We start from the raw sequence: 14,794 nt of genomic DNA on the forward strand, positions 1-14,794 counted from the left end.
AGGCACAGGCTTCTAGTTATGGAATGAGTAAGCCACAGGGATGAACGGCGCAGCACAAGGAATGTGGTCAGTGGTGCTGTGGTCGTGTTGTGTAGAGACAGACGGTAGCTACAGTTGTGGGGAGCACAGTGCAAGCATAGAGGTCTCAAGTCTCTGTTCTGTACACCCGAAACTAATGTAACCTTGTGGGTCAGCTGTACTTGAATTGAAAGAAAAAGGTGTATTTGGGGCGCCTGGGTGGCCCAGTTGGTTAAGCATCCAACTCTTGATTTTGGCTCAGGTCATGGTCTCATAGTTCGTGGGATGGAGCCCCACGATGGGCTCTGCGCTGTCAGTGCTTGGGTTTCTCTCTCTCCCTCTCTTCTTGCCCCTCCCCCGCTCATTCATTCTCTCTCTCTCCAAATAAATAAGTATACTTAAAAAAAAAAAGATGTATTTACTTGCTGTATAGAATTTAATATTGGTTTACTCTGAAGGTCTATATTCTGGACTTCATTTTTCCCTTGTTGTGGAAGAGTATATTCAGGAAAGCCAGTTAGTATCTTTGGCTCTCACAGATGAGCCGGGATCTTCCCAGGGGACCCTCTGACAACTACTTTATCTCCCGGTTTCTTTTTTAAAAATGGGGATGATTGTACCAACTCTGTCCATCAAAAGGCATTCTCTTGTGAAGGTGGTTAGAAGTTGGAAGCATATACAAACATATACAAAATTTCATTCTCTTGTTTTTTTTTATTTTTTTATTTTTTAAAATTTACATCCAAATTAGTTAGCATATAGTGCGACAATGATTTCAGGAGTAGATTCCTTAGCGCCCCTTACCCATTTAGCCCATCCTCTCTCCCACAACCCCTCCAGTAACCCTCAGTTTGTTCTCCAGATTTATGAGTCTCTTCTGTTTTGCCCCCCTCCCTGTTTTTATATTATTTTTGCTTCCCTTCCCTTATGTTCATCTGTTTTGTCTCTTAAAGTCCTCATATGAGTGAAGTCATATGATTTTTGTCTTTCTCTGACTAATTTCACATAGCATAATACCCTCCAGTTCCATCCACATAGTTGCAAGTGGCAAGATTTCACTCGTTTTGATTGCCAAGTAATACTCCGTTGTATATATATACCACATCTTCTTTATCCATTCATCTATCGATGGACATTTGGGCTCTTTCCATACTTTTGCTATTGTTGATTGTGCTGCTACAAACATGGGGGTGCATGTGTCCCTTTGAAACACCACACCTGTATCCCATGGATAAATGCCTAGTAGTGCAATTGCTGGGTTGTAGGGTAGTTCTATTTTTAGTTTTTTGAGGAACCTGCATACTGTTTTCCAGAGTGGCTGTACCAGCTTGCATTCCCATACAAGATTTCATTCTTAGTAAACTCCATTACCTCTGATAATTATAACAGAACTAAATGAGCCTTTTTAGTGAAATTTTTTTCATCTTAAGAATATTGACCAATAATAAACTAAATAAAATCAACAATTTCTGTTCTCTTCATCCAATGTGATGCTTTAGGGAATAATGCTTATTTTATTTTTTTTAAAGTTTATTTATTTTGAGAGACAGAGAGAATGAGTATGAATGGGGGTCATACTCCATTACCCCCATACTGCATACTCCATACTCCATGAATGGGGAGATAGAGGGACAGAGGGAACCCAGGCAGGCTCCACACTGTCAGTGCAGAGCCTGACATGGGGCTCTATCTCACCAACTGGGAGTTCATGACCTGAGCCGAGATTCAAGAGTAGGACACTTAACTGACTGAACCACCCAGGTGTCCCTTAAATGCTTATTTTATAAAGCTTCCCTCAAACACATTTGTTCACCCATTTCCAGATTCTTCTACCCATTACAGTTTGGCCTCACCTCTCATCTTGAATTATCAAGAGTAATTTAGTTAACTACTAAAAACATTAGACTTTTGACATCAAATCTAAAGCTTTAGGTTATGGTCAAGCTTATAAAGTACTTATGCTTATAAAAACTGAATTAAAAGGGATAAAGCATGAGAGTTAAGAGATACATTAAGACTGTATATTATTTTATTTTTCCTGCAGTTCTTAAAAATTTGTGTCCCAGATAGGACGACTTTCTTAAAAATATGTTTTTGTTGGACACACTATAGAAAGCACAAAGAAATAAAAGGCATAATATATAAAATAAATAAAAGAACTTTCACATTTCAATTCCACCAATGAGATTGCAAAAATAAGAGAAATTGAATCAAAACTTATCTCACATAGATTCCTCTTTTAAAAATATTAGATAAATAACAGCTGTTTCTAGAAGTTCTCCTTTGATCTGTTTTGATTTCAACTTTGGAAATGATGAAGCAGAGACATGAATGGGTCCACCTCTAGCTACGCAATCTCTGGCAATAACTGTTTTTAATAAAATGTGTAGAGAATGAGATGGGGTAAGTTGGCTGCAAGTTTGAGCAGTAATTTTCCCCATGGCTGTGTCCTGTACATAGTTTAGTTTACTAGAAATCCTTTTTACTGAGAACTTAATAACATTTTGCTCCTCATATACTTTGTATCAACAAAGAGACCTGAGTGAAACAAGACTGAATGTTTTGCCCCAAAACACAGTGAGTCGAGAAAGAAGTCTGAATTAGCTACTTAAAATCTCTGAGCTGCAGGAAATTGCTCTCCCTGTGTAGATCCTGATTCCTCAGTGTTTGGCTTGTGAGTTTTGAGAACACATTTGCAAATAATTGTAAGGTGTCCTGGTTAGACTAATTCCAAGTGCATGAAGACTGGAGGAAGACCTTATAGGGTGTGGTGGAAGAGAAAACTCATTTAAATACTTATAGGGTGATAGGCTCCAACTGATCCCTTGGGAATGGGATATCGCTATCCTTGAGTAGTGTTTCATGAGGCAGTTGTCCTGCAAGGGACAAGTGGAGTCTTTTCAGGAAGTGGGTTAGGAATTAATTAGTGTAATGTCATCATTGTGCCTGGTAACTATGATGTTTCCAGACCTAGAAGACTGTGTGTATTTTGGGTTCCACATCTGAAGAGAAAGCATATACTGTTCACACAAACAAAACCCTGTCAAAACTGGGACGGTCCTGAAAAACTTCTTATAGGAGATCAGGCTTTAAAATACAACAAAAAGTCATTTCAGCAGTGAAAGTTGACCAGGATATGACTTCAGTTTATTTAATCATGAATGGTGTGCAGTCAGGGTTAATTGTATTTTTGTTCACCGAATCCCAGAGAACTAAGGCCTGATTTTAGCTTGAAAGAAAAGTAGTGCTCAAGAAGTTGAGTTGTACAACATTTAGTAAATCTCCTACACCATTTATTCTTAAAAGCCATATAAATTGAACATAAAGTAATCTTTTGAATAAAAAAAATCTTTTGAATAGCCCATAAATACATGAATAATAGCAATAATAATGAAGGAACTATGGATATCTGGATGAATACCTTCCTTGGGATTTACTGGCAAAGAAAATATTTGTGTAGGATGTGAGCTGAATGCACCAGAAGGTGGCACTTGGTATGTTTTTATATTCTTGATTTCATAATATGAATACATTTTAATGTGTTTTACGGGATAACTACTTAATGGCATTAAAAGGTTATGAAAGCAATATGCTCATGCTTACTGAAAAATAATACTTCTTACTGCCTGCTCCTATGGATAAATAATTACAGTGTAGTATACATATTTTTAAGCCTTTAAATGCATATATGTGTATGTACATATCTTCTTTAATTTTTAATTTTCTTTTTGCACAGTAATGGGAGCACACTATATATGTTATTATATAGTTTGCTTTTATTCACATAACAATATAACTTGGATATCTTTTCATTATATTAAAAATTGCCTTTATCTTTTTAATGATTGCATAATATTCCACTCATAGGTTGTCCTACACCAGCTATCCTCCCTTTGGAGATGGATATTTAGGTTGACATAGACATTTTTTTAAGTTTATTTATTTACTTGACAGGGGAGCAGGGGCAGAGCGAGGTAGGGAGAGAGAGAATCCCAAGAAAACTCTGTACTGTCAGTGTAGAGCTCGACACGGGGCTCGATCCCACGAATCGTGAAATCATGACCTGAGCCAAAATCAAGAGTTAGACGCTCAACTGACTGAGCCACCCAGGTACCCCAGGTTGACATAGGTTTTTTGCTATTACACATAACCCTGCAACAATCATCCCTATACACATGCACTTGTATTTATGAGTATTTCTGAGAGAGACACTTCTAGAATTGGAATTGAGTCAACAAGTACATGTCGAATCAGGTTATCAACTGAATTGGGGATAGGTCTGACACTATATGTACGTGAAAATCTTCATTTTGTTACTTGGCTAATACTTGTGACTTGTGTAACTCTTACTGTTTATTTTGCTTTATTTTCTTTCAAAGATCATCATAAGTATTCTTTTTCCACCCACCATTTTGTCATTGGAATTTAAAAGCAAAGCAGAGATGTCACATGTTCCCCAATCCCAGGACTTCCAGTTTGCGTGGTATTATGGTGACCAGAACGCCAGCAATGCCAAAGAAAGTGCTTATACGGTTAGTACAATATCCCCAGGAACTAAGCTTTCATATGCATTCGTACACATTTTCATACACCTGCACAAATGTACACATTCCCAAAATTTGTTTAGGAAACAACTTATTTAGCAATCTTAGTCATATTATCTATGATCAGGCATAGCATGTATGATATGTCTAATTAACCCCCATATATGATTAAGCAAAATATCCCATTTCTTTGGGAAATAAAGTCTTTATTCTGCCTTGATGGCTGCTTCACTTTTCATTTTCCCTTGTGACAAGTAGAATAAATAGAGTTACTGTTTCTCTAAAGTTACAATGAGGAATGCCTCATATCCTTAAAAATCTTTATTTGTTAAGATGCAGGTTTAGAATTTGCATTATCTTTACTGTTTCACTGCACAATTTTTTTTTACATTCGTTATATCCAGTGACCAACTAATTTTACATGAGTTCCCAGCTGTATATGCTTTCCTGAGTAACTTGAGCTACTGCTCTCGCAACCTGTCTTCATTGGAAAGTCCCCAGTATTCTGTCTGTGCACGTATTTTTTGCTTTTTTGTCTCAGCTTGGATCATTACTTATAAACTTATTACTGTAGGTGCAGTGACCGTCTTCTGTGGTACTTAATATTTTAATGAGGCATCTTTAGTTAGCATCTTTTTTGGATATGCTTTTGCACTTGTGAAGTATTTGTTATAGTATCTAAAAATGTATTCAGTAAGTATTAAATTCAAAATAATTATAATTAGCAGGTATGGCTGACGTCTGTTTTGATTGGGTGAGCATCCATTCTGATTGGTTAATGCCCCTATCAGATCAGTTGTTAAATATTTTGACTCTCATGCCTGTTTGGGTATATATGTATTCCTCTCCTCTACCCTCTCTCCCTTCCTTCCATCCTCACTTTGCTAAGACTGATGTTTTATCTGGGGTTCTCAGAGTATAAGATGACAGGTGCATTCTAACCTCTGTAGAATGCGTGAGCAATTATCTTGCCAAGCTGGGCTAATCAAGTTGTCGCAATTGTGACTGTACTGGCTAGATGATATGGTTACTAAGCACAGACCATTTCAAGTGTTTTTTTAAGGGAAGATAAGAAATGCAGTGTTGGCTTAACACCTTTAGAAATAGAATGAAGTCTTCATATGTGAGATATTTTGTTTGAATTTGCTCATTTATATGTTCACACTGAGTTAGTTTATTGAAATGAACAATGGAGAAAGCTGCTTATCTACCTATCTATCTATCTATCTATCTATCTATCCATCCATCCACCCACCTACTTATCTATAAACAAGTGTATAAATATGTTGGCAGTTGGTAGCAAATAGTACTTTGCAAGCGGATGTAACTTCACTTTTGGCTCTTACAGGTTTCACGGAAAGCTAAGCTCCCACAAACACTTAAGGCATTGTAGATAGCTGGAGCATTCCACTAAGTAGTCATTCTCAAAGGGGAACTTTTAGAGTAGGAAGTCCTTCCTTAAGTGGCAATTAACTATACTCTTAACATTGAAAAATATGGTACGTTCTCACAATTCCCTGAAAAATTAAACTTTGGCTGTACTGTAGTGGTTCTGTTTATAACAGTTGCCCACCTGGATGCTTTGGACATGGCCATATCAATTTATCAATTAAATTAATATTTAATGGCCACCTCCCATGTGCCAGATAAGATACAGTGTTCTGGGGACACTGCATGGTGGCTTCTGCCACCATGGGGCTTATAATCAGGCAGAGTACCTGCGATACCTCAGCATTATTCAATTTAAAGCATTTTTTAAAAAATGTTTCAATTTGTCCTGTTCTGAATGGATTATAATCACAGTAACAATGTTCTCTTGTCTATGAATTTAACTAGAGCAATAGTTTTTGATTACCTGCTTTATGTTTGGAATTTTGCTAAGCAGAGAGTCAGCATTTGATGAGACGGTAAGATTTCACAATGTTGATTAAATATAATATGCTTGATAAGTTGAAGAACACAATTTGTATTCTATATTTTGGGAGAAAAGTGAAGGCAGGTAGATGCTCTTTTAGCAGGTCTTTGTAGTTTGTCCTTGTGGTAATAGTAGGTGATAATGAATATAACGAAAGTACCACCGGTAATAGGAAAAGGAAGCCCATTGTTCTGAAGCTGTGTAGATTCACCCACTGCATCTGCTTCATGAGGTTTTATAAAAGTCCTTACTGAAGTCTCTACAGGTAAAATAACTTTGCCATCAGAAGTTTAATCTATCTAGCTGCTAGCCCTTTGAAAGCATGACTTTTGATGACAGGAGCTTTCTTAGGAACAAATTATAGCAAGATGGCCGAATGCCCTAACTAGAAGAAGAAGATTCTTCTCATCTGGTGTCAGTCAGTGAGGATTGGAGATTGGTGGTGGCTTCATGAATGAGGTAGTGGTTAAGATGGACTTATGTGGAAATAGCATTTCTGTGGAAGGACAGATAGTAGGTAGGGGCCCAGAGGCAGGAATTGCAAGGCGTATGTCAAACATCGTATGTTCCTTGGCTTGGCTAGAGCCCAGGTTATAGTGGATATGGGACAAGGAGGAAATATTTGTGGGTATGGCTGGGAAAGTAGATTGAGGCTAGATCATGGAGACTCTTGTATATCCTATGAGGGAATGTGGTATTTTTTCTGTAGGTAACGGAGACCCCGTGGATGTATGTGATACAGTAGCAAGATGCTCTGACCATTAGGAAAATTATTCTGCCTCCAGCGTAGAGGATGACGTGGCAAGAAGATAGGCTGAAAACAGGGAGAACATAGCCTGGTGTAACCATCCAGATGAGGAGGATTACGGGCTTTGGCCAGAGTTAGTAGCGATGGGCATAGAGAGGAAAAGAGAAATCTTAAGTGAAGAATCAAATAGAGTTTGAACATGGAGCATGAATGAAAGGGAGGTAGCAAATACGACCAAGAGGTTGATGGTTAAAACAAGGACATCTTGAAAGGATATGGGAATATTTGGAAAAGGAGCAGGTTTGGAAGGAGAAAGAGGAGTTTAGTTCTTAGACATGTTGATACACTACAATGAAAAAATGTTTTCGAAAGTTGAACGATAATGTGTTTGATCAGACCATCATTAAGTGGGGAAGATGATAGTAATACAATGGAAAATAGGTATGAATTTTAGTAGAGTTGATTGTTGTAGTTATAATTTTATCCTGTGTGCCTGCTGATAGCAGATTCCTTTGAGAGAAAGAGGAAGGAGAGAGGACAGGGGAGAGGGGAGAGAAAAGAAGGAGAGGAAGGGGGAGAGAGAGAGAGAGAGAGAGAGAGAGAGAGAGAGACCATTTGATTGATGATATTGAGATTTGAATAGAAAAAAAGTTAGCTAAGTGAAACATTTTTATGTTTACCTTCTTGTAAGGGTGAAGGAAGGAAAGTCCTGAATCTGAATTTATATTCTCACGTTGTCTTCCTCATGGTAGTTGGGTGTCTTTGAATTCAACTTAGAGAGAGGCCCAATTAGGGCTTTATAACGCATACCAAATTGTCAAGAGTTAAGTAAGACCTAATGAGAAATTCCTAGAAAAAAATAATAAGAGATATTATTTACTCACAAAGTCATTACTTAAATTGCTTTCTGGGGTCTTCTTAACGTGGTACTGATGTCATTAAAATCACAGTAAATGATGACTTTTCTTATTGGTTCTAAGTTATTTTAACTCTGGGCTGGTCCAAACCTGTTAGGAACCAGATCAGTTCCTATACTTTTAAGTCACAACCCCAATTTCATTGCCCAAAGTGATGTGAATGACAGCCATCAATCAGACACTGAGATAACCCGTCTAGAAGCCAGAAGCCTCAAAAATTACATTTTCTCAATTTTATGGACATTTCAAACAACACTTCGTTTATTCCTTGTCTTGTAAAATCATACCAGTCTTGCAGGTGTGACAACTAGAGAGAGATCTTTGGTGGATAGGATGAGAAACGTACTTGTCAAAGAAGCATCAGAGAACATTGCTTTCTTTTCATTTAATATTTTTTAAAGTCACAAAAGGAATGCATTTCCTGTTTAAAAATTAGGACCACACAGACCTTTAAAGAGTAGGGTGACATCTCTTTGCTTCTCTTTTACCATTCCTAAGTTCCCTCTTCCCCAAAACAACCAGGCTACAAGTAATACTTTCTTTTCTTTTCAGTTCTTTCCCCCTGCTTTTTACAAGGCTTTTATCCTGTGTGCACACCTGTGTAGTCACGGTCATGCATCCCCTTGTCTGCCACACAGATGCTTATTTCTCATCACCTACAAAGGTTAACCCCTTTGGACTGACACATCTGTTGTAAGAAACTGGTGAAAGATTTGGTGCTTTCCTTGGAAAAATATTTGCATGTACAACACAAATACTGGCGTATAGTTGCAGGAGGATTCAAGGAACCCTGGAAGCTCAGAGAGTCCATGGACTTTAGGCACAGCACCCCTGCCATCAATGAGGGCTACATGTCTGCTATCAAAAGCCAAAATTCTAAAACTCATGCTGTGCCCAACTTTCCTAGGACTTGGGAAATACATCATCGATGGGTGTCTATTTTGTCTTCCTCTATTATGGAGATAGTTGTATTATCTGTTAATGATTTCAGGGGAATGTTACGATATCTTTAGGTTTCAAAATACTGACAAAGGAGGTTAAGCAGAATAGGAGCAGGGACCACTTTTAAACCCTTGGAACTACTCTTGGTCTGACTAGGTTTCATTATTGGATACTTGGCTTGCATTTCAGAGATCTCTTGGGCTCCTTCCCCAAAAAGTCAGAGATTTATGCAATACATGTAGTTTTCTTTCATCGCAAGACTAAGATTATAATTTGGCAGGTGGGTGCCCAATTAATTTCTAATGTATTATATTCATAAATAGTTACATATTTTGGATGTTTGCAAATATCAGGATTTTAGTTAAGGCTCTGACAATAAATGATTATTTATTTTGCAGAAAGACCGTGATTTGGAGAGAGGCCCTGATGAGAAACTAGATGAAAATCAGCACTTTGATTTAAAGAGTGGTCCCCAAAGCCTCCCATGGACCAGGAAAATCTATGAGTTCTACAATGCTCCAATTGTCAAGTTTTGGTTTTACACGGTTGGTCTCATTGCAGCAATTAAAAATAGGCTTCATGATGGTCAATAGTTAATGATGATTTTGGTAATGATATGCCTGGTTTGCCAACTTGTGATAAAATGTAGAAGTGTGATAAGAAAAAAAAATGAGGGGAATCACAGAGGAGGTAGGAGAGAAGATTGGAGGGAGGTGAGGACAGGTTGTAGCAAATCTCTCTTACTATGGGAGTAAAAGAACAAGAATTTTCTTCTTTCCTGAGCGCTTCCTATTAGCTCTGCTGGGACTGAGCCTGTGAAACTTTGTGGAACAGCCAAGTAACAGTAGTGGTTGTAGAATTAAGTGATGGCTGTGGATCCTTTTCTCATCTTGGGCAAAGAAATCAAGCAGTTGAGTTGATTTTTTATTTGTAGGTGTAATGTGTAATATGAACAAAAAATGCAAAGTGTTTGCTTTTTGTCTTCAATCACATATTATAAATATAGAGGGAATAATAAAACTATTTTATTTTATTTTATTTCATTTCATTTCACTTCACTTCACTTCACTTCACTTCACTTCATTTCATTTCATTTCATTCATATCATTTCATTTTCCTCTTCTGACACCCCCCTCCGCCTTGGAGGACAATGACATTGCAGAAGTTAATTTTATAAATAAATAATACATTTAATATTGATAGTAGTGATACAGAGAAATCATTAACTGCACTTTAAATGTAATGAGTGCTTTTCACATTTATTTAATAACATTTATTTTTCTAATGCTTACTTATACTTTAAATTGCTCCTGGCCACATTGTGTATTTCTAAAACATTTCAAGTGCGATTATAAAAGGACACTTATCTAAATGTGTTACATTGCAAAATATTTATTTGCCCATCCAAACGTGTATTTCATATATTTATTAAATATGTACATAGTTCCGCTATCAAAAATCAAATCTTCCTTCAAATGATGAGGTTTCACCATTTTTTGTGAATGTGTAACAAAATATCCCAAAGTCTCTGATAGTAGCTTTGAGAGACTTTTAGCCATAGCCATGTCATTGAGAAAAAAATATTCAATATTTCTGTTCTTGGAAATCTCCAGCCAATGAACTCTTAGGGACAGGAGTAAAGCTAAGCAAAGAGAAGAGCAACAACACATAGTTAACAAACAAATGGAACAAATTAGCCACCTGGGTCTGCCCCCCCCCCCCCCCATAATGGACAGTGTTAGCAGTGAACACAGACATTCTTGACTTGATGTCACATGGCTCGGTTATGATGTGCGTGTTTTACTGAAGCAGTGTCTTGTTACAAATGTGATGATGAAGAAGAAAAAATGTAAACATTTTTGGATCTTTTAAGAGTTGCAAAGAAAGAAAGTATCAGGGGGCAATATTACTAATATCTATGGTGATTTAGTGTTTGGTCATCATGAAGCCAATGACAAAAAGGAAAAAAAAAAGAAGATTACTTGATAGAACAAATTTATTTAAATTTTGTGTCTAAGTGGTCATCAAACATGCTTAGACTTTGAGGAATAAACTTCGAGAAATATAGAATTAACAGAATTTACCTTAACTTTCTTATGTGCTTGCTTTTCTAAACTCTTTATTTCATAGGCAGCAATACCCACCGTGCCTTCCCCAAATACCACCCATTGTATATACAATGACTACTGTGTAGTTAGAAGTGGTTTTGGCCATTCTCTGCGTAGAACTCTACTGGGAGGGTAATGTACCAAGCTTAGGTAGAGCTCAGAAAGATCTGAAAATAGAGATTCAGGTTAAAGTAATATGATTCACTTCCTTGAGAATGAAAATGAGCGCGCACACACGCACACACGCACGCGCGCGCGCGCACACACACACACACACACACACACACACACACATGTCCCTCGCTATTGATCTGGGGCTTTAATACATCTGTCGATCAGCTAGCACTACATATTGTCACTGAAGTCATTAAAAGAACACGGTCTCATGCATTGTTGGTGATTATGGAAACTGGTAAAGCCTTTCTGATGGGCAATTTAGTAGCATTGTCACGGGTTTAAATGTGTATGCCCAGTGATTCTACTTCTGGGAATATATCTTAAGATAATAAGAATGTTGGAAAAGATTACAAAGCTATTAGTCCCTATGTGTCTATATATGTGTGTGCTTAGTGTGTCTTAACTTTTTGAAGATATTGGAAATCTAGGTTTAATATATATAGTTAAAAATGAAACATGCATTTCTTGAATGTCTACCATGTGTTAGTTTGAGTGCTGAAGATAAAAATGTGAACAGTCTTTCACTACAAGGACTCACAGTTGGACGATACTTTCCCGCTAACCAGGATGTTTTTATCAACATAAAATAAAACTCCCAGCAGAAGCTAATGTCACATTTTATTACATTCGAAAATAGACACCTACTGATACTGCTCCTTGGTGTACTTGGGGCACGTGTTTTCTATGCTTACAGGGAGGGGAAAGTGTATCATTCTCTCTGTTTGTCGTTAGCCTGACGGTGTCCATGTCGGCATGGGCCGGGTTCCAGAAATTCTGGTCAGGAGCCAACAAGATGAGACAGTGCCCCATTCCATGCATTTGGGAACAGCGGTCTTCATTGCTTTCATTAAATTCTGGCATAGAAAACTGTACATTCTTGTACTTTCCTTGAAATCAGGTTCTGCGTAAACGGAAGTTATATTTCCATGTTATCATGTTGAAGTTCCTTTGTGTCTCTGCTTGGCTCGGTTTGTGTCTACTTGGCATTCTCCATTACGACTCTCACTCATGTCCAGGGAATGTGTGTCCCCCTCATAGATGGCATATTTGGCATTCCTCATGCTGTTCACTTACACTGTGTTGGTGGAGATGCAGCCCCAGCCCAGCGTGCAAGAGTGGCTTGTTATCATTTATATCTTCACCAATGCCATTGAGAAGGTCAGGGAGGTGAGTCGCCCCTTCTACCTTTGTCTTCTCCACCTCTAGGAAGAGGTGTTTTGGGCTCGTGATGAAAACGGACAGATACAGCAAGGGTGGGGGCGAGACAGGCAATGCTGATCCTGATTTGCTTGGGATAGAAAGGGTATTTAGGGGAAGATCTCTGATCTCAACCCTTAATCCTTGCCAAAGACTTACTGCTGGTTGCTGCTCTTTGAAAGCAGTTATTTTTAAAGACGTCCAAGTGTGTTTATCTGTCTTAGAGTGAGGCTATCTAATTGTTGTTAGACCCTCCAACTGTTTGATTTCCCAGAAGGTTTTTTTATTTTTAATTAGATTGATTTTTATAGCCTACCATTACTGTACCTTGTCAGCCTCATTTTACAGTAGGCAAATAAGTGGCCAGAGTTGTGCAATAAGGAAAGAATTCATTGATGGCTTTTGAATTATTTTCCTAAACACCTTTGAAAATTGAAACTGAGAATCCCTGAGGCAAGTAGTCCAAAAGACAAAACAAAACTTTCATTTTTGGTTTTGCAAGTGAGTCGCTTAAAAAAAACCCCAGAGGTAACATTCATGCAGTTTTAACCATGATCATATGCAGCTATAACTTTGTTTTACATGTCAGTGTATATGTGTCTCTATGTATATGCATTCACATACATTCATTTTGTCCTGGAGCTAATATGATGAACACTGTATACTAAGTGAATGTATTCTTAGTAATTATACCTGTATCGCCTGCTGGTCAGTATCATGGAGTTTATAGAAAACAATTCAGGAGAAAAACCTCTGAATGCCACCATTTTTTATGCTTCGGGAAAAATAAGCTTATGACTTTATGTTTGAATTTGTCTGATATTCTTTTGCAGGGGTAATTTCTTATACTAGTGACTTCTAATGTGGCATTCTTAGTGATTTGTCAACGACTCACTAAGTAGTGGTAGGAGGACTCGATTACAGGATTCCTTGGTTTCAAACCAGTTTCCTCTGTACTGGCTCTCCCTCATGAAAACAGAAAAGTAGCTGTAATAGATCCACGGTAATACTGAGTTTTTAAATGTCTTGGTGGCCCCCTGTGTTAGCTTAGGATTAATGAAAGCTAGGAAAACGTATTCTTTTTTGTTATTTTCTGGTTTGTTTTTCAAATAGCTGGTGACATTAAAACACATTTATAGAATCGTTTTAATAATTCATTGGCCAAGGATAACTGAAGCCTCTAAAATACCCTTGTGATCAAGGTTTGGTGGGGTTCAAATTATTCTCTAAGCTAGCAGTTGATGTACCAAAGAACAGTATTATGAGCCCCTTGGGTCACACTCCATTCTTTAAATTTCTTTCTTCTTTTAGGTCTGTATTTCAGAACCTGGGAAGTTTACTCAAAAGGTGAAGGTATGGATTAGTGAGTACTGGAACCTAATAGAAACTGTGGCTATTGGCCTGTTTTCAGTTGGTTTTGGCCTTCGGTGGGGTGACCCTCCTTTGCACACAGCGGGAAGACTAATCTACTGCATAGACATCATATTCTGGTTCTCACGGCTCCTGGACTTCTTTGCCGTGAATCAACACGTAGGTCCATATGTGACCATGATTGCAAAAATGGTGAGTACGATCTGTTTGTGTGTTCTGGGGCCCTTTTTAATGACGTTGCCTACTTTCATGGTTCACATCCAGTAGTTTAACCTTTAGAATTGTTTATAGAAGCACAGACACTGAGCTCATGTCGTCTCTGCTTTCTTTATAACCACAAACTCATATTTAACAAATGTCCTTGCAGAGTATATTGGGTGATTGATAAGGAGACTCCACTTATTAGCCTTCTGGTACGGCCAGAAGATATGATTGAATCAAATGTGTCTCTGAGCACAGTGATTCTCGAAGGTCAGATTTGTGTGAGGCTACCACCAGTAATATTTTCTGCTAACACTTTCAATGTATCTTTTTATCTCCTCACCCGCAGCCAACTCTTAGGTAGTATGTGTCATGGGCTACACTATGTTCTAAGTACTTGTACCTATTAACTCATTTAATCTTCAAAATAACATTATAAGATAGGCACTGTTACTGTTGTCCATATTTTTCATACACGGAAATGGAGGTTAAGTAAATTTCCCCAGGGCATAAGTAGGGGAGTCAGGTTTCAAATCTGGACCATCCGGCTCTGTCATCTGAGCCTGCTGTGCAGTTGGGTTAGCCTTCTCCAACTGGCTTAGGGACCTGAGACCCACCCTCTAGGAAGTACTCTCCAGATCATCTTTGGCTTTTCC

The 14,794-nt window shown here is 37.9% G+C and overlaps 1 protein-coding gene across 9 annotated transcripts in view; it reads left to right on the plus strand.

Annotated features, from left to right (window-relative positions):
* Positions 1-14,794, plus strand: part of TRPM6 (transient receptor potential cation channel subfamily M member 6) — a 199,046-nt gene that overhangs the window by 122,947 nt on the left and 61,305 nt on the right. For 8 of the 9 annotated variants that reach the window (XM_053205267.1, XM_053205268.1, XM_053205269.1 and 5 more), the window contains 4 exons: positions 4,398-4,550; positions 9,483-9,629; positions 12,408-12,536; positions 13,878-14,129. In XM_053205267.1, the coding sequence (XP_053061242.1) occupies positions 4,398-4,550; positions 9,483-9,629; positions 12,408-12,536; positions 13,878-14,129 (681 nt within the window). The remainder of the gene's footprint in view (positions 1-4,397; positions 4,551-9,482; positions 9,630-12,407; positions 12,537-13,877; positions 14,130-14,794) is intronic. The other variant, XM_053205270.1, reaches the window with a different exon arrangement.

The sequence above is a fragment of the Acinonyx jubatus genome, chromosome D4 (genome assembly GCF_027475565.1).
Source record: "Acinonyx jubatus isolate Ajub_Pintada_27869175 chromosome D4, VMU_Ajub_asm_v1.0, whole genome shotgun sequence".
Taxonomy (NCBI): Eukaryota; Metazoa; Chordata; class Mammalia; order Carnivora; family Felidae; genus Acinonyx; species Acinonyx jubatus.